The sequence below is a fragment of the Arctopsyche grandis genome, chromosome 10 (genome assembly GCF_051622035.1).
Source record: "Arctopsyche grandis isolate Sample6627 chromosome 10, ASM5162203v2, whole genome shotgun sequence".
NCBI lineage: Eukaryota > Metazoa > Arthropoda > Insecta > Trichoptera > Hydropsychidae > Arctopsyche > Arctopsyche grandis.
Genome location: NC_135364.1, coordinates 27,204,564 through 27,229,655, shown reverse-complemented (window position 1 = coordinate 27,229,655; position 25,092 = coordinate 27,204,564). Strand labels below are relative to the sequence as shown.

The following is a 25,092-nucleotide window of genomic DNA, read 5'->3' as shown; positions in this document are numbered from 1 at the left end:
CGGGTTCGATTCCGTGAGCTGACCACGATTGAAAAGAATTTATTCTGCGTATAATCTTTAATGTTGCTGGTCAGACTTGGATATTTGTGACTCCAAGTCATGTTTACTTGAGGTGTGCGTGCATTCGCACGGCACATTTCAGGTATTATTTCCGAACGCATGCGCGCTTTATGTGTTCATGCGTTGTTGTTTATTTTGTACTTGGTTATGTACAGTGTGGTTTTTTTATTAGAACAGTGATGTGCGGTTGTTCTTGGGGTATATTCATGAACAACCATCTCGTTCTCCGACAAAAGGGTCTCTTAGACTGTATTTGTTGGGGGGGGTGGTGGCCTCATGTTGAGGGCTTTAAGGGTCAAATTCCTTGACCTTTAAAGCGGGGTTAGAACTCCAAGTCGATCGTTTCCTATTAGAGTTTGCCAATTTATCTTATTTCATTGTTGAAGCAATTCCACCATCAAATTGACAAAAAAAACCATCCTACCCACTATGGCACCACTATTTGAATATGATTTCAAAAATTTATTATCTATAACATAGATGTGTGGTTTTTTTTATTAGAACAGTGATGTGCGGTTGTTCTTGTGGGATATTCATGAACAACCGTCTCGTTCTCCGACAAAAGGGTATCTTAGACTGTATTTGTTGGGGGGGGGGGGGTGGCCTCATGTTGAGGGCTTTAAGGGTCAAATTCCTTGACCTTTAAAGCGGGGTTAGAACTCCAAGTCGATCGTTTCCTATTAGAGTTTGCCAATTTATCATATTTCATTGTTGAAGCAATTCCACCATCAAATTGACAAAAAAAACCATCCTACCCACTATGGCACCACTATATGAATATGATTTCAAAAATTTATTATCTATAACATAGATGTTTCGCTAATTTTCTTACATATATTATTCGTATTATGCTTATATGACGCGTTAGAGTATTCTGTAATGTCACTGTGGCTAATATGTAAATTAATAAATATATAACTTTAATTTTAAATACTAACCCAAAGATTGATTTTCCAATTGGGATCTGGATTTTGCCAGCTGGGCGTGGAACGTGGTCATTTCAGTACCCAACAGCATTCCGAATTTACCGAGGGCTTCTTTGTGCCAAGCATCATATTTCAGAGTGACCTTAGACTGCACTTTAGCAAAGTCGATCACGATCGGGCCGTATTCACGTCGAGTATCAGAAGTGTCAAACGTTGTACGAGACTTCCTGAAATGTTTCAACGAAGAATAAAATACAATCACATTAAAAATGCACTAAAAATTAAATAAAACAAAACATTACTTGATATCATTGAGGCATTTGATCCACAAGGTGACATCGTCCCCTAATTTACCGTAGAGATTATCGGCTTGCAAGTCCCACAGAGCTTGATAACTAAACATTGTACATAATAGTATTAAATAAAGCAATAATATAATGTATTTTGCAATCAAAATAATAGATACATACCGCAGCCATTCGTCGACGTAAGCTCTGACTTCAGATATTTTCGTATCGATAGCTTCGTACGCTTCCTCGAGTGTTGCTGATCCACTCGGCAGTTTAGTTAGCAAATTTCTGTACGTCTGAGCTTGAGGTCTAGCTAGACCGACTTGATATCTGTAAAAATTAAGATATTTGAAAATTATATTCATTGAATTTATCATCATCTACTTCAACGTGCTTCCACTCTTCTTGGTTCTGAGGAACACTCGTCAATCTAACATACTTTTGGCCTTCTTTATGTGCTTTTACACTATCCAGAGTAACATTTAAGCATTTCTCATATATTGTTAAATTACCTAGAGCTCTGCAAGCGATGTTGAGATGTAACCACAGCTTGCCAGGCGAAAAGTTGTTGCATAATTTGGAAACGAGCTTCTTCCAAAGACGGGAACAGATACATTTGTTGGTTGGTGATTCTCACTTCATGTACAACACGAGCAATCTAAAATATATATATAGAAACAATATAATAACTACATAAATATATATAGTGTTGAATATAAGAGTAAAACTTACCTTTGGATCTCCGCCCAATTTGTGCGTAGGCTTCGTTGGAGCATCGGTATCCATAGATAGATCAATTTCTTTGGTTTCTCCACGTAGAGCTTCAGTCCATGCTTTAACGCCAGCTTGAAGACGAACGCCGAGGCTTTTCTCCACCTTTATATAAATATTATCAATTAAAATATTGTACGATTCATAAATTGTACAAAAAAATAAATAATAGCTCACTTCTTCATCAAGACGTTGAACCCACAAATGAAGGTTTGAATATTGTCTAAGTGACAAATCGTCAACGGCATGCTGGATCTTGCTCAAGATATCGGCTAGCGTGGCAGCGCTATAAGGACAAGTTTCAATCGAACGTACGTCGACTTCCAACTGTTCTTCGACCACAACTAAATCTTCCACCTGAAATGGGGCATTATATGATTATTATTGATATACTCATTGTTTTTCTATGAAAATTGTATTATTAAAATGACTTAAACTAGACAACCACCTTTTCTTGGAAGGAAACAACGACTTCGCTTAGTTTCTGCACGTATGGATCGAGCTTGTACGATTCCCACACCAGCCCCATTCCCTCTGATATCAGAGATAGCACATCGCGACGGAGTCCAGCAACCAATGGAACGATGGACGCTTTGTCGTCGATCTACAAAAATAATTTAAACCATTCAAGGTCAGTGTAAACCAAAAATGAAAAAATGATGAGTGCAGAAACCAAATTTTAAATTTGATTCAAGCATAACTATTCTTTTTTTTTGAGTTTGGAACAAAAATGGAAAATAAATTTCGTAAGCCAAGGCAATCCTCGCAAAATATGATATCGTTTGAGAAAGAGGAAACTAAAATCTGATCTAAAAATTGTCTGATATTATGTAATTACAATAATATTTCATTATAGAATACTTCAGCGAATATATTTATATACACATTCTTAAACGAAAAAGAAAATTGCGAAAGTAAAAATGAAATGAAAATCGATATGGCAATTCATTAAGAGGGAAATTTGATATGGCGTATGTATGTATGTAATTTAATTTAAATAAATGTGAATACTTACTATATTATAATATAATAATAACTAAGCTGTCTAAAATATCAATTAATAAATGTTCAATATAAAAGAGTGGATCATATTTTATAAATAAAAAAAATTAAATACAAATAAAGCTGAAGCAAAAAATATATCTACGTTATATTCATGCAAATAAATGTTTTAAACCATATTTATTTCTTCTACCTTATTAACGTTCCTATTGGTGAGCTGATAAAAAAGATAAAACATTGGAGAGTTACAAAACTAATCCATTTCTAAATTACCCTTAAATGTGTATCGGTGCATTATACTAATAAATAAATAATAATAAATAAAAAAATACTAAAGCGAACGATTTTAATTACCTGAATTATTTGGTTAGTATTTCAGATTAAAATTGAAAAATTCAAGTTGACAAATTAATTAATTGAGATTGTATTCAATATATAATATAAATCAAGTGCTCGTGTAGACGAAAAACATGTTCGAAACACACGTATGTGAATTTAAATTATCCTTCAATTATATACTTGCACACTTGCTAAGTTATTATAATGTGAACGATGATGAAAACGTGAGGAATTTTTTTAATAAAATAACTGTGAGTCTACTACTTTTATTATGTATAAGAATCTAAATGTGCAATTTCAAACATGACGCATACCTTCTCGAGAGTCCTTTCGTAAGTTCGCACACTTTCAATCAACGAGATGGCGAAAGGATACAGTTGATTTGCCTGGTGAGCTTTGTTCACGATGGCCAGAGGTACCCTAGAATAAACAACGATTGTATCAAAACAAATGGTATCCAAAAATGATACAAAACTAGAAGAAAATAATAATAAAAAAAAAGTACCGAAAACCAAGATTCTTCAAATTACGCACTTCTTTATAGAGCGTAATAATTTCAGGCAAAAAGTTGACTTTCAATTTCAAAACATTCCCACCACGTCCGGAGCGTGCTCGCACTGACTCAATAGCGAATATTCTTCCGGATACTCCAAGGTTTCTTTGTTGCACCTGCACAATTAAATCATATATGTATATGTAGGGTTGGAATGGCACGAAAGGCTGATGTATGGGCTATGGCTGAGAAAGGATATGTAATGACTAGAGCAGTGGTTCTTAACGTTGTTGGAGGTACTGACCCCCACCAGTTTCATATGCGCATTCACCGAACCCTTCTTGATTGGAATCCTTCTTAATTGGCACCCGAATCATATGTCTTGACATCCGCCGAACCCCTGAGACTGACTCACCGAACCCCTGGGGTTCGATCGAACCCAGGTTAAGAACCACTGGACTAGAGGTACGTTCAGGTACGAACAGGTCGTTTTGGATCCATGTTCCAGGAAACAAAGCAAACTACAAAGCTAGACTGCAAAAAAAAAGTTCATCATAAAAATGAACAATACACGGCGAACGATGAACAACGCAAAGTTGGTCCGCTCTTTAGTTATGACCAATGGTGGATGAGGGATGAAAGGGGCAGAGATGTAACGGTTAGTCGCAGTTGGATCTTTGCTCCGAGCGGTTGGTCGCTAAACCACCGCACGTATCATCGCAATAAACAACATGACTGAAAACGCACGTGTTTGGTCTTCACCTCAACCGTGGTCCTGAACAGCGTCATCTGTCAGGATTCTATACCACATATATAATAGCGGTATTCTGTGTGTTTCTGTGTAAGATAACGCTCGCCATACTATAATAGTCGTTTTGATTGGACATATGTACGTCACAGTTAAAACACTGCCAAAAAAACGTACGAATATAATACGAACAACAAACCAGATCAACAAAAAACTTCTATATATACTGTTTGCTATCAATTTTTCCTCTAGGGAAATAAGTAATAGAAAGCAGGTATAAAAACTCTAGATAACTACCGCCGAGGATTTCGAATTTTATAAAAGTGTGTTTAGACTCTATTATATTTTGCAACAATAAAAAATAAGTAAAAGAAGTCTATTAATGAATGTATTTTTCCAAAACTAGTTAGTTGTTAAAATGTAATGCTCACAATCTAAATTTCAAGCCACAATCTAAAATACTCGGCGGTTAGAGATTTCCATCGGGAAATTCTGCTATGGTTATAAATTCAGAAATTCCTGTGTAAACCAGTCTTTATAAACATTGACACGGATTACACGACCCATGTTCAATGCATTTTTTTTCAATTATGCAAAGACTTAGCGGGTAGTATTCTTGTTTACTTTGTACATGCTCAAAATACAACGCCCATTGGCGTTTTTCAGGCACATGGACTTGTTGGCAAATCGCCGATCGTCGTTGGTTAGCATTCAAAGACTTAATAAATGCAAAGTTATTTGTTAAATTTATTCATAGATGTCTCTATGAATTACTCTATAAGTTGTTTATCGATGTTTACAATTGGCCAGGAAAGTGTGTTGGGGTTTATCTGTTAAGCCTTCCTAGTATAAAAATAAAAATACATTTACAACTGAAATCAATGAAATACCTTTCGAGCCCAATCGTCAAACACTTCCTGCGTGTTTAACTTCAAGCGAAAACTATCACCATCAGCTTTCAACTTCTGACCTTCGATGTGATTCTCCCATCCTTTTCCTATAGAAAGAAAAACATAAATCAGAAATTGCATACAATACTAATAGCTTCACGAAGTAAAAATTAAAAAAAAAACCTCATACCCAAAACATCCTCAACTCTTTTCAAATAAGTAGTAAGTTGATGATCGATTTGCTTGGCCCAAATGATGGATCCGGACACCGGTGGAAGATCTCTCACCAACGAAAGCCGGCAGCATTTACTTTGAGGATATTGCACCTGTACAAATCAGTTGATTAAGACGTGCAATACATTGCAAAACAAGAACCAATACTGAATACGTATCAGCCAATTTCTCACATATATTCGTATATGTATATATAAAGTGAAAATCATCGTATGAACCTTGAACTTCTCATGCAGTGCTTCGATGTCGTCTTTGACACGCTGTATCAGCTGAGTTTGATATTCTCGAATGGCGCCTCGGATGTGCGGGCGAACGAACAAGGCGTTGAACCGAGAGAATATGCGGAACATTTCATTGGCGTTCTTGGCTGTTCCGAGTTGATCTCGAAGATGAGCCGTAATGCGAGTTTCAACACGATCTATAAAGGTGACAAAAACATTAAAAATCATATCATCATCATCATCTACGGTCATTCACCAACCACTGCTGGATGAAGGCCTCTCCAACACGCTTCCACTCGTCTCTGTTTTGCGCACCTCTCATCTATCTCACCCCACACATTTTCCTAATTTCATCTACTCATCTTCATTGCGGTTTTCCTTTTACCCTTTTGCATAATATAGGGTACCATTCTAGCACTTCTTTTGTCCACCTTTCGTCCATTCTTTTAGCCACGGGGCCCACCCATTTCAAGCTCTTCACTCTATCCACAAACCTTGTCATACTTCTCACCAACGTATTCAGTTTTCTTTTTACCCTCTTGCATTCTCTCGGGTACCATTCGAGCACTTCTTTTGACCATTCTTCTAGCTATGTGGCCCACCCATTGCCATTTCAGTCTCTTTACTCTATCCTCTATATCCACAACCCTTGTCATACTTCTCACCAACGTATTCAGTTTTCTTTTGACCCTCTTGCATTCTTTCGGGCACCATTCAAGCACTTCTTTTGTCCATTCTTCCAGCCTTGTAGCCCACCCATTGCCATTTCAGTCTCTTTACTCTATCCACTACCCTTGTCATACTTCTCACACACGTGTTCCGCTTCCTGTCTTTCCTCGTTATGCCAAGCATACAGCAGTTCATATTTCTTTGAGTGCATTGGACTTTGTGCAGCATCTTGACGTTCAGTGTCCAAGTTTCACATCCATACGTCATCACTGGCAAAACGCATTGATTGAAGATCCTTTTCTTCAGGCAGAGTGGCAATTTTGATTTAAAAACGACATTCATTCATCCAAATGCACTCCATTTTAATTTGATACGTCTCTTTATCTCTTAATCTTTACTACTGGACATGTCAATTGTATGACCTAAATATAACATGAAAAACAAAGACAAAAGTCGTCTATATTTTAAATTAATCACCAATTCTCTCTTCATAGCGTCTCACAGCTGCCTCCCAAGCATCGCATCCTTCGCGAGAAATATCCAAGCATTCAACTTCTTTCACGTTTTCATAAGCCAAGTTGACCTGAAAATCGTAAAATAATATTAAATAATTCTAATAAAATTGATTATATTCGAAATAATAACGAAATTTACTTCAGAAATTGCATTGGCATCGGCTGCATCCATAGGAATAGCGTGTTGAGATCCGTTCGGCTCGCTTCCAGCACCAGGTTGAGTCACCGGCGCAATAGCACGTGGTCTCAAAACCTAAATTGAAAAATCAAAACAATAAATAAAAACCACAAAAACGAATTAATACTGAATACAAATCCGTCAAAATTTCAAGGTCGAACTTTCACACAATCGCAATACTTCGTGATTGTTTAATGTGTTTGAATATTTATTTAAAGTAACTAGTAACCAGCAGAATAGACTAGTGGTTAGCATATAATGCTTTGAACAAAGTGGTCACGGGTTCAAATGCCACTGGTTACTGCTGGCCACACCTTGGATTTGTGTCTCCAGGTCGATCTTTTCTCATCTGAGTTTGCTAATTGATCTGATTTTTCGTTGAAACGGTTCCAACGAATTGGCGACCTTGCCCATTTTCTCACAAATCTCTAGTTTTCAGCAATCTCGAATTTCGCTGAATTGTATAAAATGCTGCAAATTTACAAATCTAACCATAGATGTCTCTGTGAATGTTAATTGATGTGAATTTACTGAATTTTTTAAAAATGTTAAACCATAGATTTTTATGGTTGTTAATTGATAAGTATTTACTTTGTACATATAATAATACTCGTACCAAATATATGTACAATGTTTTTGGCCAGGAAGGTGCATTAGGGTTACCTGTAAGGTCTTATGAACCTTATAGGTAACCCCGTATAAAAATATGTTGTTTATACAAACGGCGATGAGGAAAGTAAGAAAGAAATGAAATAAGGCTACACCTATTACCAAATTTGTACATATGTACTTTATATACATTTATTATTATTAATTTGAAATAGTGGCGACAAATGATAGGTTGCCAATTTGTTTGGAACTGATTGAACAATGACATGATCGACCTGAAGTCACATATATCCAAGGTCTCGCCAGCAACATGAATGAACAGCAACATCGGGCCAGGAATGAACCTACAACCCTTCAGTTGATAGAATTATACACTAATGTTGCTGCTTAATGAAGGTAGGAAGACATAAGATTGAGATTGGAATGGTTTTCGTCCAACATTGACTGAAAATAACGATGGCAAAATAAAACATACTCGAAGCATCACAGTTCTAAGTTGCTCGTGTTGACGACGGAATCGCCTCATATGTTCCATTCGCCCCTGTAGTTTTTTGTGCGACGGAGACACGCGCCAAACCATCTTGAGATGTTCATCACGTTTCTTCTTCACAATGTCCCTGAAATGTAAACGATTAACATTGATGCACAAATATGAATTGTAGCACTGATTTTCAAAACTCATCTCACCGAAGGAGACCTTGCAACTTTTCAAACTCATCATCCCAACACGAAAACACTTCAAAGCACTGCCCCATGACACGTTCAAAGTCTTCAAATGGGATATGCATAAGCCGGCGCGTGCCCAAAACCTATAAAATACATTAAAAAAAAATAGGGTAACTTTTCAGAATTGAATATTCAAAGCAGCCATTTTTTAGATATAGACCTTAAGCAGTTGTTGACCCAGATCTCGGGATATTGCTTCGACGAGTCGGAGCCCCCGTTGGATTGGGTATTTGGTGGAACGGATCTTTCTCAAGTGGGAAAATATTTGTTGTACGGCAGCTCTATTACATAAAATGACACATTAATGCAATAATTATGTATAATAATCATATCACAAATGTTATATATATATATATATATATATATATACGAACCTGATACGATCAAGTTCAGTGGCACTTAATAGGTCATTGATAGGAAAATCTTTCATCAGAGGATTGTAATCAGAAACGAGAGCGAGCGCTTGCTTAAGTCCCGTATCTGTGTCAAATGATACAGTTGCATGAAATCGTTTTCCATATTTTAAAATCTCCAACGTAAGAGCAACCTATAGATACAAAAACAAATAATTAAACAAGCTCAAATCATGGATATTTAAAATTGGGAATTTGCTCACTTCAACGCTCTCCCTTTTCTCTTGAATGCGATGTAAAGCCCTTTCCAAATTGAGCCAAAAGGATATTTCTTGCAAGGCTGTACCGTTTGATGGGTCACGATCGAGTTTAGTAACCTTAAAATTTTAAAACAATTACAATATAGAATAAAATAAAATAAGCAATGAATCGTATACAATAGTTTTTAATTACATACTTTTTGAATTTCTTTGATCCAACGATTGACGCCATTTTGTAATTGATTGAGGAATGTAGAGTCTTCGACTCGGTCGCCGAAATCGGCCACACGTGGCTTGCGATTTTCATCGCCGCACCTTTTTATAATGCTAGCCACGGTCTGGTGGACAGGTAGAGTAATTTCAGGTATATCGATGTTTTGTTGCAAGTGAAGAAGACCCATTTCCAATTCGGCCATTTTCTTCTCGACAGATGGTGCCATCTTATCTCCATCTCTGAAATAATTAATACAATTCACGAGGACGTTAATACACATATATACAAATTACACTGAGCAAAAAACAATCACCTTGTTTACTTACTAGAATAGAGACTAACCAATCTTTACTAGGTTTGAAACACTAAATTAAAATATGACAATGATTTTTGTTGGTATCTTCTCGTTTATGGAATATGAGCGTTTAAAAAATGCGCAATTTATACAGAATTTTGACTTTTGCAGACTTGAACCGAGGCAGCATAGCCACTGGCATCGGAGCGTGGCCACTGGCATCAGAACGTGGCCCCGGGCTATCATACAAGTACCATAAAACGTTCTAAATTATGGTAGAAAATAAAATTTTAATGCAAATAAAATCATTAAAAATTAATCGCTCGTAGCTGAACCGAAAACCGAAAAAAACCGGAACCGAACCGATATATATTTCTTGACTTGAACGGGAATGAAACCAGAATGGAAAAAAATAATGGTTTGAAGCCCTGACCTCAACTCAAAATCTAGTATTGCTGTGCTAAAAGTGAGTATTGGAATCAATAGCTAGATGTTTCTGCAATTGATTGCGGTTTTTCATTGCTTTAACATACGTATAATTATTTATCTAGCAATTTTAAGTCAAAAATATACTTTTTTTTATGTACACATTTTTTTCTCAAGCTATTATGCATTTATTGGGCCAGTTTTAAATTTCACTACATTTACAAGGATTGATTTTCAATTTCAATATTTTTATATAGCACTAATTCGAGCGGTAAATGATTATAAATTACATTATGAAATGTTCTAGGCGGAGCCGCATCAAATGATGCGCTTCTAGGCTATTGTATCATGCATACGTTTATCAACAACAGAATTTTTTAACTCAATTTAAAATCATTAATCGTTCGAATTAGTACGTTTAGAACATAATTTTGTACATATTTTTTACAAATTATTCACACAATAAATACAGAAGATTTGTGACAACGGGAAAGATGATTTTTTGCCAATTTTGAGGAACCGTTTCAACAATGATCAGATAAAATTGGAAAACTCTGATAAGAAACGATCGATTTGGAGTCACAAATACCCCCAAATCTAACCAGCAGTATGGCGGATCGAACCCACTGATCACTTGATGCTAAACATACAAGCTACCATTAAGCCATAATGCTGGCATATGGAGTTAAAAACTGCACAAGCCAAAAATTGTGCATTTTTTTAAACGCTCATATTTCATAAACGAGAGAAAACCAACAAAAATTATTATCACAATCGAATTCAGTGGATCAAAGTTAGTAGAGATTGATAAGTCTTCGATTCTGTAATTTAGTTTGTTTTAGTGTTATTGTTCAAAATGCATCGACCGTATGCGCATTACCTATCGGCACGTCCGCTCTCCTTCACGTAGCTCTTGAAGAACGGAGCCATAGCTTTGCTGATGTAAGAGTGTAAAGTTTCGTACGGAGATCCTTCAGAGAAGTTGAGAAGCCGCAATTGAGAATGTATCGACTTGTCGGCTTCGATGACGGTACCGCGTTTAACACAAACGAGAGCCGAAATTCTTGCATTGGCAAAGTGCACTTCGTTGGAAATGGTATAAACAATGTTTTCTTTTTCATCCTCTCCTTCGGTAGGTTGATCATTTTCATCATCTGAAAAAAATCATCAAATTATGTGAAAAATGTACAATCTGATGTACCAGCCGGCCGCCTTTATATTTCGATCGCCTGTGTGCGTTGCACACATTAATGTATACTAGTGTTGGGCCCGTTGATTTCAACGGGTGGTTTCGAAAAGGCATTAAAATTCGAATAAAAATAAAGTTAAAGATATTGAATCGACTGGTTTCGAAAAGAAATTGATGCACGAATTAGAAATTACGAAGTGATTACGAATTACGTTTTGTGCATCGCCAACGCCCCGACGCCTTTGCCCCTAGCGCCCCTGATGCCTCCGGCACCCCGGGAGCTTCGCCCCCGGCGCTCCGACGCCTTCACCCCCAGCGCAGCCGACGCCTCCGGCGCTCTCAGCGCCCCCAACGCCTCTGGCGCCCCAGATGCCTTTGGCACCCCGGGGCCTTCGCCCCTGGCGCCCCGGGGCCTTCGTCTCCAGCGCCACGGACGCCTCTGGCGCCCCCGATGCCTTCAGCACCCTGGGGCCTTCGCCCACGGCGCCCTCAGCGTCCCCGATGCCGCCTTCGCCCCGGCACCTCTGACACCCCAAAGCTTTCGCTCCCAGCCCGGAAGAATGAAAAAAATAAAAAATATGAAGAAAAAAAAAATGTTCCCCATATTGGTTGTTGGTTGATCGTCCGTCACATACAAATATATTTATCGACAGTCGGTTTTTATATATAGTAAATCAGTGGCGGATTATCGAACAGCAAAATTGGCGCATATCTGTGCTCTCTAAATCGTTCTGAGAAAAATTATAATTGGGAAATTCCTATGCATTTTGCCTTTGACTACTTTTTTATGTAAAATACAAAGCTTTGCGATAATTGCTCTCGCCGTCATCGATTGTTTGGCCTTTCTAGATAAATTTCACTGCTGCAAAATAATTTGCTAACTAATTACATTAAAAATGGCAGAATATCGGAATATCTTGAAGAACAGTCTTCTGAAAGGAACGAAGACCAACCTCTTGAAAGGACTGAAAAGCAGCCCTGTAGAAGAACTAATGAGCAGCTCTCTGAAAGGAACGAAGACCAACCAATGGAAAGGATCGAAAAGCAGCCCTGTAGAAGAACTAATGAGCAGCTCTCTGAAAGGAACGAAGACCAACCAATGGAAAGGATCGAAAAGCAGCCCTGTACTAATGAGCAGCTCTAATGAGCAGAAGAGCAGCATGTACTAATGAGCAGCTCTCTGAAAGGAACGAAGACCAACCAATGGAAAGGACCGAAAAGCAGCCCTGTAGAAGAACTAATGAGCAGCTCTCTGAGAAACGAAGACCAACCAATGGAAAGGATCGAAAAGCAGCCCTGTAGAAGAACTGATGAAGATCCCTATGGAAAAATTAATGAGCAGTATTATACAACGTCTGAAGAACAGACTCCTAAAAGGACTGAAGAACAGTTTACTGAAAAAGAAAATGAGGAAGAAAGTAAAGGTGAAAAAGATACTGTAATGGCTCCCAATGAGTATGGATTTTTAGCATTGTGGCCAGAGTACCCATTTAAAATGTTTTCCGTTTTTTTTATAATTTACATACCTACGATTCACAATTGAAAAAAATTAACTTTATGATTAGTGGGGGGGGGCTTTAAATTACGTTGCGCCTGTGGCCTCCGAAACGTTTAATCCGTCACTGTATAGTATGTATATATAGGTAATTGGACTATTCGTCACATTGGGGTGGTCACAAAGACAATTTTTGCCATGAAAATCGCGAATACACAATATTTGGCACCCAAGTTCTCGTTAGTATGATGGACTTTTCGGCTGCCAGATGTTCCGTTATAGAGATTTTAGTGACTTTGTGACGAGTAATTTGTGACCAGTAATCACCGAACCGTATATATATGGTAGGCGCATGTTATACTTATTCGAGTGCATTCAGCTTTGTGTAACAATGCCTAAGTTTCACATCGATAAGTTATCAGTGGCATTTTTGAATTAGAAATTCGGATTATCCAATTACTAGGCCGGGTAATCGAGGGTACACTGCATTGTGCAAATGAGTGCCGTTATTACAATGGACGAGGAGCGCCGGTACCGTTATTGACAATGTGCAAAAATGAGCTTTATGACCTTTAGCTGTGGCCCTCTGCAGGTAGAGACAGGGCACCTGAGGCTCCGCGATGAATTTGCGAACGCAGTCGGTGGCTGCGCGGTCCTGAAGAGCGGCCAGCAGCAGTCCGCCCTCGTCCTCGGCGGCCAGCAGCAGAGCCCCCGCGCGCGACAAGTACTTGGACAGGTCCGCGCACTCCGCCACGATCACGCTCGAGGGGGCCTCGCCTGCTCCCCCACCCCCACCCCCACCCCCACCCCCGTCTCCAGTCACGCTCTCCAGGGAGTCCCCCATATCCGATATCTGACGTCCGACTACAGCCAAAGCTGACAGCCGACTGACTCATCCGCCGGTCAGATGGGCGACGTCACCGCGGCAAATTGCGCATTCTCACCACACCCATGCTCCACTTTTTTTATCAATCGATATCTCTTCTGATCTCGGTGATCTCTGCCTTTCTCTCATTCGGTATGTGAAATTCCTACTCGCTTTGTTTCGGCTTTGTCTAATTGGAATCTTACTGGCTTGCATCCAAATGTACAGACTACAGACGCTCCGGATTATCGGACCAGAATTCGTTGCGAGAAATTGTGCAATTTTTCTTTCGATAGAACTGAAATAACACGCTCCGGCCGCGTCTCCGGAATGCGTGCGATGGTACGACTTTAATGTCAATTCTCAGTAGTGATCGTTCACTTTATTAACCACGGCATCTTTATTAGCAAAAGGCTTTATTTCTTTCAATTTATTCAATAGTTTTATGGAGGATGAACGAATGAGACGACTGGCATGTCAATGCACGTGTTTATTATATGACAGCTGAAGACAGAGTGAGTAGCGGCTCTCCGAACCCAGCCGGGTTGGTCCCCACTCGCAGGAAGGCAACCAAACTCGACCATGTCGTATAAGCGAGCCGCCACAGTTTGTTATATGCTGCATTTTTTTTATCACGGTCGTGGTATTCCTTGGCCTTAATTTGCCAAAGGCAAAGAGAATCTCGATATATAGAGATAAATTCTTCTAAGATTTCCTTCGACATGATAATTGTCGAAGAAATTCGCACAAGAACGACACACAGAGCAGCGGAAGCCGGATGACAAATAAACCTTCTCGAGGTCAGCAACAACAATAGTAAAAAATGAGGTGTAGGCATATAGTACAACTTAAATGATCTCATCAGGTCACTGCGACACATATCCAGGAAAGTCATTAACGCATGGCACACGCTCGCCTCGTCAAAAGGTCGACACGTGTTTCTATACACGTGTCTGGGAAACAAAGGAAGAACACACTAAACCCATAAAAACGAACGAACTACATCCAGGCGTATGAACCCATAAAACCACGCTCGCAGCATAACTAGGGCAGCGCGAGTACCAAGAACAAAATATGTGCACACGACACACTTCAACCCAAAACGTTTATAAAGCAACGCAGCAACCTCCACCGGGAAAGTGAGCCTCTAGAGTTCAACTAGATCACATCTCCGAAGAAACCTCTTCGTACGTACAATAACCATTGTACCAAATTGAACAAAAATAAACGATCCTCTTTCAAACTCAACTGAATTTCCATAGGCCGGGAAACGGTAGAAACCTTTCACTCGATCACCTGTTCTATAGAGGTATCTAATAAAAAAACAAAACACGCACGCTGGGCTGGGCTGGGAGAGAGGGTATCCACCGTCCGGCGACAATATAGAATTTGGTTCGACGTCTGGCCAGCCGAAAAAGTTTCAATCTGACGATGAATTCACCTACACGCGTTCCGGCCTGCGTCGACATCGATCGCCGGACCGACGGCCGGTCCAATAATTCGGAACGTCTGTAGCCCCTTAACACCATTGGCTACGTCACACTACCGATATTTTTTAATTTTCCATATCCACTTCCCATATTGCAACTTGTGGTTGCTATTTAGGAACTGGTTATGGAAAAATTCGTAAATATCGGGTGTAGATATCGGTAGTGTGGGCGTAGCCATTCTAACAATACAAAAAATAGAGGGTGTATAGCTTTAAAAACCACATAATTATAACGAAAAACGTAAAAACTGGGACATTTGCATATCCCACTTCGATGAGGGAGGGCTAGCACCGTTTAATGTAAGACGTGCAACCAGTGGCGTAGCGACGGGGGGGGGGTTCAGGGGGTCTGGACCCCCCCCCCCCTTGGCGGAGTGCAGTCGGCGGCAAAATATCCCACTCCTGTCGCAATTGCTCGTTTGTACTATTTTTGGATAGTTTTTTATCCCGAATCCATGACAGATTTTTAGGACGTAAACATATACTTGAAAATTTCCAATGTTTGCTTCCTGATGGAAAAAGCTTTTATAGGGAAGTTGAAGGTTTTTGGACCGTTTCCCAGCCTATGGAAATTCAGTTGAATTTTGAAAAGGATCTTTATTACTTGATTAATACAGGTGTATTTGTATGTACAGCGAAGTAGGTAAAGGATTCACTGGAACGAGCTAGGTCGATTCCTGAAGCTCACTGGCATCTGGGGACGATGCACTGGTTTATAAAGGTGTTGCTTGAGCAACGCGTAGCTGGGCTGATGAGATCACGTTCTAGAAGATTCCGACGGGGTCGAGGTCTTCCTTTGTGTTCTATGTTTGATGCGTAGGTGCGTAGCTCCTTGGGATTTCCCATGTACTCGTGATTGCGTATCTGGAGCGAGTCGAATCGCCTTTATGGGTAAGCTGGACGAAGTATTTCGGCCACGGCTAACTTTCGTGTACGAGAAGAGGACGCGATGATGTCTGTACAGACTCCAGGGATGTTCAACTCGAGAGCACCCCGGAAGTCGGTTTTGTGAGATAGCTAGTGGTAAGCTTGGGCGGGGCTGGTTTCCTCAAGGTGCCTTCCTTCGTCGTCGGTGGTCTGGTCTCTGCTGATGTCGGCTGCTCTGCTATGTCCCTTTCTCCTTCGTAATGTGCGTGGGATGCGTGATGTGGAAAAAGGGAGGAAATTGTATAATAATGAAAACAGGTTGTAATTCTGTTTGTATGGTGACTGTATTTTATATATATATACAGAGATCAAGCAGGGGGGACAGGGGGGGGGGAGTAACAAAGTAACCACGCGTGCCTTTTGAGGTTAGCCACGCGTAGCTCAGTTGTCTGCCTTCTGGACGAAGACAGACCAAGCTTCCTCTGGTGCACACCGGACGGATACTGGAGCTGGTCTCCAAGTATCGTCACAACCCTCACCAGCCTCTAGCTGGTGATTTCGGTGGCGAGGTGGGCCCCGTAAACACCGGGGTGTTTAAGCGCCAAACCGCTATTGACAACTGTCAGTTTGTGTGCCAACCGCTGTCTCAGGGTGGCCAGCACAAAAATGTATCGGCCAAATCGTGGGTCGTAAAGCCACGAAAGCCGATCATCAGACATAGTCTGAACAATGTCATTTGTACAGATTAAGTTCGACGAGGGAAATAGATGATATCACAAGTCGTGCTATATCTCTACACTTTCAACCATCAAGTGTTTTAAAAAATAAGATAAAGACTTCGGGGGAAATTTACAACCAAGATATATTTTGTGGGCCTTGCATTCTAACTGGAGAGTTGGAAATGTGGTTTGCTTGTGACTTGTGTAGGAATCTCGTCGTCGTCATCGTCATCGAAACATTCGAGAATATTCCGCAACAACAAACTACATTCCCGAAAACCAGACGTCGTACACCTGCAGTCATTATATTAAACTCAAGCGGAACGCCCCTACCAGTCGAGTGGAACCAAAACGGTCGAAACACGCCGCCACCATTAAACCACATCGAGCGGAACAGCGCCAATCATTCCAGAAAATTCTACGCCTCGACAAAAGTGCATTCCTCGTTCACGCATCAACAACCACATGCGCTTACGCATCAACAACCACTTCCATCAATCGTTCCAGAAAATTCTACGCCTCGACAAAAGTGCATTCCTTTCTTACGCATCAACAAACCACCACCATCGGTCAGGCGATTCCAGAAACACTATAAAAGGAGGTACAACCCAAACAACGCCAGTCGACCCACAGCAGCAAGCGTCGACATACAGCTCCTGACCAGCCACCACTACACTACGCGGACTTGGAAGATCAACCAGCCGGACGAGCCAGCAACACACTGCCGTATCCAGAGACCTTCCGAACATAGCCGAACAACGAGCCAGCAACACACTGCCGCATCCAGAGACCTTCTGAACATAGCTGAATGCCGAGCCAGCGACACTCTACCATATCCAGAGACCGCTGAACGACATACTTTTGCCCACAAATACCATACCTTTGTACAACCATGGGCAAACAATAAAACTTTATAAAACTAGCACAACAGTGTTTCGTTAGGCCGGGATACGGTCAACACACATGTACCCCGCCTACACTTGCTTTATTAGATATTCATAGGGATAAAAATGTTAGTGCAGAAAAAATATTAGATAAATATGCGAAGATTGGATCTGTGAATTTCGTACTTTTTTAAAGTATTCATTATTTTTATTTTATTTGAACTTCATACCATATGTTTATTACGTATTTACCTTATTTTTATATGTTGTGATTTTATATTAACTAAATATAAATTATCTTGCCTTTTTTCCTGTCAAAATCCCCCCCTTGACAAAATCCTGGCTACGCCACTGCGTGCAACTGTATGACCCTGTGAACACCTTGAACTTTATTTTACTGATATTTCATATTCAAATTTATCAATATTGGAGTGTAAAACTGTTAAAAATATTTTCAAATACCGATTGTTAATTATAAAACATAAACAAAAACATGTGTTTGAAGTATGGTCGTAGTTTGTATAGCTCGGGTTAGCCGCAGTGAGAATTCGGTGAGTGACAGTTGACAGTGACGGCGAGTGGTGGAGGTCGGCGACCGATGACCGACGACAGGCGAGTTGAAACCGAGGGCTGAGCTGGTGACGAGACTCTGAATGGAGACTCGCTTCTACGAGGGTTGCGGCCGCGAAGGTCCCATCAGATGCATCTTCTTGTGTGAATTCCACCCGATCGCCGGACCCAAAGTCTCTTGCCAAGTAAGCAGCCGTCTCTCTCTTCCGCTCCCACCGCACTCTCATATCGCTGTCTCTTTCTCGTACCTAATTCCGAGTATTAGTTTCCAGATGAGTATATTTCCAAGGAAATATTCGACGCCATCAATGTGTACATTATACCGAAACCACCGTTACAGAGATGCCTCATGACAATGTAAGTTACCAACTGATCATCAATTAAAGTTGCAGAAATGCATTCAAAACATTCGTTCTATGAAATTGCAATATGTAAGTATAATGGGCCAAAATTACGTGTCCTACTTTGTGTACAATTATTTATATTATAGATTTTATTTAGATAAATGGTAAGCAACAGACAAACTAGTAACTTATAAGACATGCTATTTCAAAATAATAAAATATTTGAGCAAAAGTCATTATATGACAACCCATATTTTAAAATATCGTTATAACAAATGGGAATATATTGTATTGTGTGAAGTTGTGAGTCATTCGTCATTATACTAAGTTCTACATCTGTTAATAGAAGGTCAACGATTTGTTTCCAATTGTAAATAAAATGCCACATGTTGCAATGAATCATCGCATTAATGATTGCAGATTACGTTCACAGTTGCAAAAGTTAATTGCATGCTATTTATTGTTGTTGTTACCTGATTTAATTTTTCAATGTTTCATTTTATTTTAGAAACGCTCTCGGCCACAAAATAATAGGCTATCCAGTTCGCATAGAAAATCCTCGATATGAGCGCAACGCTTATATGTTTAATTTATGTTTCGTTTGCGATACTTGGGCCAGAACTGTACAGTATGAACCCGTAGTCAAAAAACTTGCAGAGCATTTAGTGAGTCAATTGAAATACAATTGTGTGATGTGAAATTGATTGTATTATATGTATAATGTTTTTTTTTTTTGCACTCTTTAGACGACAATGGAAGAAGAGAATAGATTTTTATCAGACGCTGCAGTCGGCGGTGCAAAACTACCCACTATTCTAGCTCATCTTTTGTACGATCTCAACACCCACAAAACGGCATCAATTGTCGGTATGTTTGTATGAATTTAGTTTTTCAATAGGTCTTAAGCTTCAGTGCAAATTTCGTAGTATAATCATTTTTCTTTTATAATTATAGATTATTTTATGTTTAATGAAAAAACAAATAATCACATCTATTCAGGGTTAAGATTTAATTTTTAAAGTTTTATGCTTATTCAATATCCATAAAAAAATAATAAAATATAACGGATGGTATTTCATTGACCAATAAAAAGTTGCAATATTATAGGATTAATGTTGTTATAAAGATACATTTTTAAAAACTTCGAAAACGTAATCAGTGATCGATACTGAGTACAAATAAGTCAAAATCCTTCATCCTAACAATCCTTCACCTATTGATTTTTTATTTGTGGAGATGTCTCAAGGCTGCTTGAAGTCTGGCCGTGTGATGAGATCATGCTTTCGGGTTCTTACGGCTTCGAGGTCGTTTATCTGGAGCGAGTCGAATCTATGCCCTTGGTGTGAGCGAAAATATTCCGGCCCAGCATGCTCATACAGAAGTGCGATGGTGTAATCGTGCGACTTGTGCTTTATGGGGAAGTGAAGATTCGGGATCGCTCAAGTTGTATTCCCACAATGTCGGCCTATAGAAACTCGGTTGAGTTTTTAAGAAGATCTTTATTTCAGTATGAAAGTATTATTGTATGTACGGTGAAGGAAGTGGTTGCTCGACTTCGGAGGAGTGGGCTGGCTGAACTCCAGAAGCTCACTGGCGTGTGGTCTGGTGATGCAGCTGTTCGATGCAAATTTTATTTTATTTCATAAAACATAAACACTCGCCTTTACAGATCGCTCCGAAGCGATGAGTGCACTTTTGAAAAAGATTAATACAGTCAATCAATCAATACAATATATAAGCATTTTATACAATGCGAATTCATATAAACATCCACAGTGACATATATGGAGAAATTTTTGCAGCATTTTATAATCAAATTGGCGAACCTCACGACGCAGAATAGCTTGAGATTAGCAAAAGAGATGCCAATTTTAAAGAAAATCAGAAAAATTGGCAAACTTTGATAAAAAACGATCGACCTCGAGTCACAAACCGAAGTCTGGCCAGCAGTGGGACTCTAGTGGGAATCGAACCCGTGACACTCTGCTCGATAGCATAATATGCTAACCACTATTTCGATCTTTCGACTTTCGATGCAGTAACGGCCACCACAGTCAGCAACTGTCTATCTACTCTTGCTCTTTGGAGAACATTTTCATTGCTGACCATGTCGGTCCATGGAATCCGTAATATTCTACGATGCATCCACATTTCGAACGCCTCTAACCGATTCATAGTACTGATCTTTAGGGTCGATGATTCAACTCCGTACAAAAGCACCTATTATTTGCTAACCATTCTTTGCCGAAGTTTCAAATAATATGCTAACCACTAGTCCACGCCGCTAGTTAAAAATTCGAAAATCAAAAAAAAAAAAAGTAAAGACCACTTTATTGTATACATTATAAATCAATTTAATGTGTTAACTTTCATTTTAGAGGGTGAAACGATGATGCATTTAAAAGTAGTAGAAGTGTGGCAGGAAGTTCCACTTGTACGAGATCACGATGTGCCTGTATTTTTGAAGCCTTTGGAACACGAATCAAACTGGGACCTAACTACTACGCAGGTTTTGGAACATCACATATTTAATTAATCATACTTATCGATTTCTTTTTGTAGATATAATCGTCGGTTTTTGTTCCGCAGGTCCTTCCATACATAGACGGATACAATCATATATCGAAAATAGCCTCCGAAACAGACGTAGAAATAACCCTGGTCAAATCGTGCATTCAGAACCTCGTCTATTATGGAGTAGTATGTACATTATATACACACGTGTACTCGGTCTCGGTCGATTATGTACAAACGAATCTGTTTTAGGTATCGCTCGTGCCCATATTGAAGTATAGCAACATGTACCGAGGCACTCCCGGCTTGTCGAGACTCTTCAAGGATGTCAACCTGCAAAAGGAGTGTATAAATTACGTCGCGTCGGGAACGATTCTACCTTCGATCCGAGACGTTTTGCAGATTTATTGTAATCTTCTGCAGGGCAGTACGCTCAAGTCTGTATGCGCTCGTTTCGCGCCTAATGTCAAATGCATAGACGAACGGAAGCTGATCATATTCGGCCTGCTGCACAAGTTGATCAAGTGCTTGAGGAAGTATCCGATATATGTCAGAGATCCTGCGGAAGGAGACAAGTCTCCGGACGGCCTTCGCAGGCTGTTCACGGGCACTCTATGCATAGATAGGATCTGCTGCTTGGCCAATATGGATTTGGTGCAGTTGGAGCACATCATAGAAAACGATCCTGATGTTACTGTCGTTTGGAGGTAGATGCATAGATTAGGGGGTTACCATATTAGGACTCAAATACGGTTGGATTTTATATGTCTAGTACGGTAAACGAATTATTGCGCAAAAAGCTATCACTAATATCTCGATCACGTAACATCTGGCACTCTAGTTCTCGTTAGTACAATATTTCGCGTGGATGGCTTTCGATTGATGGAGTTTTTGGGTGCCAGATGTTGCGTGATCGATATTTTAGTGACCCACCGTCTAGTATTGGTGGGACAACAGTTTTTAACATTTCATTGCATTATATTGAATGTTCAAGGCAGGCCCGGCTCAAGGGTGTATGGCGACCCTAGGCAAATTGGTTTTCAGCGGCTCTCCCCTTAGTTTTTTTAAACAGTAAATTTTATAAAAGGTACACATTGAAGAAAAAGAAAAATTAAATTAGATTTACTAATTTTTATTCAAAATAGGCAGGTTCATGTTCAATATATGCAGTAGCGTTGCTAGGCCCGTGCGGGGGGTGCGGTCCGCACCGGGTGACAGCAAATTGTTCAAATTGAATAACGCCAATTCGACATATTCGTTTCGACATGACGATCATCGAGTGGCTACACGCCTTATTGCAATTTCTGTATATATACAGCTTTCTGTATATATACAGCTCTCTGTATATATATACTGCTTTCTGTATATATACAACTTTCTGTATATATACCGCTTTCTGTATTTATACAGCTTTCTGTATATATACAACTTTCTGTATATATACCGCTTTCTGTACAGCTTTATACAGCTACCGCACAAGCCGTCTGGTGCAGTATGTATATTAGTATGTATGTATATTAGCCAATTATGGCTCATATGCATGAACTTTTTTTAAACTATTTTACTTAAAGTACGTCTTAAAGATTTCTAGGGGGTGTTTTATAAAGTTTCTAATGTCAGTGGTTGAATATTAAAATTTTTGCTGAAAATCTCGATGCGATAGAACATTTTGGATTTCGGATTGTTGAAGTTGATAGGGTGGGAGGGGGGGGGGGGGGGGAGACAGAATTTTTTTACTGCACTAAATGTTACCACCCCTAGCGACGCTACTGATATATGATATTAATAAAAATGAATTGAAGAATTTTATTCGTTCGAATATGATTAGTTAAGAAATTTAATTTTTCGAAGCAAATCCATCCCTGATATGCATATGTATATATATCGTTTTAAAATACAATTCTAAGTAACCATTTGAAGCGATGACAGTTTATTGTTTGACAAGTTTTATTCGCGAGTCGTTGATATTTGACGGTCGACTTCCTGCGTTCCTCGTAAATTATAATATTTTATAGTCAGCGTTGTTGTTACTTCAAGTTGAATATAAAATGTTTCATAAGTTCAAAGTAAACCTTTTTTTTTCAATTTTATAATCAAAAAAATCGCAGCGCCCCTTAGCTATGGCACCCATAGCCACGTGCCTAGTCTACTGCCCCTTTGAGCCGGGCCTGGTTCAAGGCCTCAAGAGGACGTATGGTAACTCTTATGTACATAAACCAAATGTAGAGAATTCGGTTGGAAATGTTTTAGAATGATTTTAACACGATTTGTAGGAATGATTTTGGTATTTTTCAAATGAAGACTGACGTGTTTATGTCATTTGATTTTGATCAGTGAGATTATACAGGGGTTTGTAACTAAGGAAAAGGATGTGATTTAAGTATTATTTTATACTTACAGTATTATGAATTGAAAGTGATGGATACTTAACGGTTGGTTGGTTTGTGGATTTGAATTTTTTACATTACTGATTGTTCAGTAATTTATGTGCCAGATTTGAATTTAGTTGTGATATTTGTTTTTGTTTTTTATACCCGCCATAACATATATTGTATGTGTTTGATAAGAACGGCTTAGTGAAATTTTTATTTTATTATGAAATCAGTATACGTATTCGAATTTGAAGCGGCGAAGAATTTTTTTTGAAAATTTTTAAACACGTCAACGATTCTATGTGATATTTTATTTGATATGTATGTTAGTACATTGAGAAGGTATTGGCTTTGTAAGTAGTTGGTTTTTTCAGGAACATGTACCAAATATATATTATTTTCGATACATATTGTAATTTCTATTATTATTGTGATAGAACTGTATAATTTAATGACTACTTATTAAAGAAGAAAAAAAAAGGTTTCGGTTAACTATTAATTTTATAATACTATTTTAAATGAATAGTGTAGGGAAATTTGTGGTTTAGTTAATCATTTCATATCGTTAGTATTTTATTTGTTAAACGTAATTTATTGTATCTTTTACAATGCGTATTATGTGTACGTATATAAAATTCCAGCGTTATTTATTGTTATTAAATTTCCAATGAATCATATTTATGTAAGCGATACGTATTTGTATTACACGCTTTTTAGCAGTATTATTTGTTATATATATATATATATATATATATATATATATATATATATATATATATATATATATATATATAATTTTATTGTAGTCGCATTGTGTGTATTTAAAAAAAAACATTCATTTCTCAATTATTAACAATATTTCTTATTCGAATACTTAATGAAAATTTTATTTCCAGTTTTATAGATGGATTTGGCGCCTTTAGAGTTAGTCAAAATACTTAACCCTTTGCCCGCGGTAGTAAATTTAGCGAACAAGCCCTGTACGTGGCACCTTTTTCGCGGATTTGGCAATCGAGTTTTCGGCCTTAAATACAGATCTTAATATTTACTCAAGTAACCAGATATGTTAATTAATACATAAAGTGTTGTTTTAAACAATAAAATACATAATATATCTCGTAGTTTTGGCTTAATTGTCAAATAATCATTCTTCATACAATTGAGACGTATCATCGCCATTGTTCAACAGACGTGACGTCACATGTATGAGGTTTCAGTATGATTCCACAACAAAACTAATTTTGACTGGTATATATTCATTTTAAGCAAATTGAATAGATGACATTCAACTCTCAGTAATATATTCAACCAATTTTGAACCTTAAAACAGTTGAAATAGGCGCATATAAGGCTCAAAATCCCATGCAAAGTTCAGAAATTCTATGGAAGATGGCCGCGCTACAGCCTTGTCGCGCATAGAAGACGGCTGCGGGCAAATGGTTAATAATTAGAATATTGTATTTCGTAGCGACTGTAGAAAATTGGATCGGGTCAAATATCTGCATAACCTTGCATTGAAAATGTAGTTGTATTGACAAATAATGATTGAAATAAAGTATATTTTC

At 38.7% G+C, this 25,092-nt stretch overlaps 2 protein-coding genes across 4 annotated transcripts in view; one reads left to right on the top strand and one right to left on the bottom strand.

Annotated features, from left to right (window-relative positions):
- Dhc64C (dynein heavy chain, cytoplasmic) overlaps positions 1-13,786 on the bottom strand; it is a 40,756-nt gene extending 26,970 nt beyond the window's left edge. For both annotated transcript variants that reach the window (XM_077440236.1, XM_077440237.1), the window contains exons 1-22: positions 13,474-13,786; positions 11,100-11,373; positions 9,482-9,737; positions 9,288-9,401; positions 9,046-9,218; positions 8,832-8,952; positions 8,633-8,754; positions 8,421-8,562; positions 7,298-7,411; positions 7,121-7,226; positions 5,972-6,171; positions 5,710-5,845; positions 5,520-5,626; positions 3,894-4,057; positions 3,703-3,808; positions 2,496-2,651; positions 2,225-2,404; positions 2,009-2,152; positions 1,789-1,934; positions 1,457-1,606; positions 1,289-1,381; positions 999-1,213 (exon numbers count right to left, since the gene is read on the bottom strand). In XM_077440236.1, coding sequence (XP_077296362.1) covers positions 999-1,213; positions 1,289-1,381; positions 1,457-1,606; positions 1,789-1,934; positions 2,009-2,152; positions 2,225-2,404; positions 2,496-2,651; positions 3,703-3,808; positions 3,894-4,057; positions 5,520-5,626; positions 5,710-5,845; positions 5,972-6,171; positions 7,121-7,226; positions 7,298-7,411; positions 8,421-8,562; positions 8,633-8,754; positions 8,832-8,952; positions 9,046-9,218; positions 9,288-9,401; positions 9,482-9,737; positions 11,100-11,373; positions 13,474-13,747 — 3,493 coding nt within the window. In that variant the 5' untranslated portion in view covers positions 13,748-13,786. The remainder of the gene's footprint in view (positions 1-998; positions 1,214-1,288; positions 1,382-1,456; positions 1,607-1,788; positions 1,935-2,008; positions 2,153-2,224; positions 2,405-2,495; positions 2,652-3,702; positions 3,809-3,893; positions 4,058-5,519; positions 5,627-5,709; positions 5,846-5,971; positions 6,172-7,120; positions 7,227-7,297; positions 7,412-8,420; positions 8,563-8,632; positions 8,755-8,831; positions 8,953-9,045; positions 9,219-9,287; positions 9,402-9,481; positions 9,738-11,099; positions 11,374-13,473) is intronic.
- Positions 13,787-18,260: 4,474 nt separating this feature from the next.
- On the top strand, positions 18,261-25,092 carry LOC143918396 (GATOR complex protein NPRL2-like). 2 transcript variants are annotated; one of them, XM_077440300.1, is made up of 8 exons: positions 18,261-18,482; positions 18,563-18,654; positions 19,150-19,306; positions 19,388-19,508; positions 21,020-21,150; positions 21,231-21,341; positions 21,408-21,862; positions 24,424-25,092. In XM_077440300.1, the coding sequence occupies exons 1-8, from the start codon at positions 18,381-18,383 to the stop codon at positions 24,467-24,469; spliced, it is 1,215 nt and encodes a 404-aa protein (XP_077296426.1). In that variant the 5' UTR covers positions 18,261-18,380; the 3' UTR covers positions 24,470-25,092. The 2 variants fall into 2 exon arrangements, with proteins under 2 accessions (XP_077296426.1, XP_077296427.1); XM_077440301.1 differs by lacking the exon at positions 24,424-25,092 and having other exon boundaries at positions 21,408-22,293.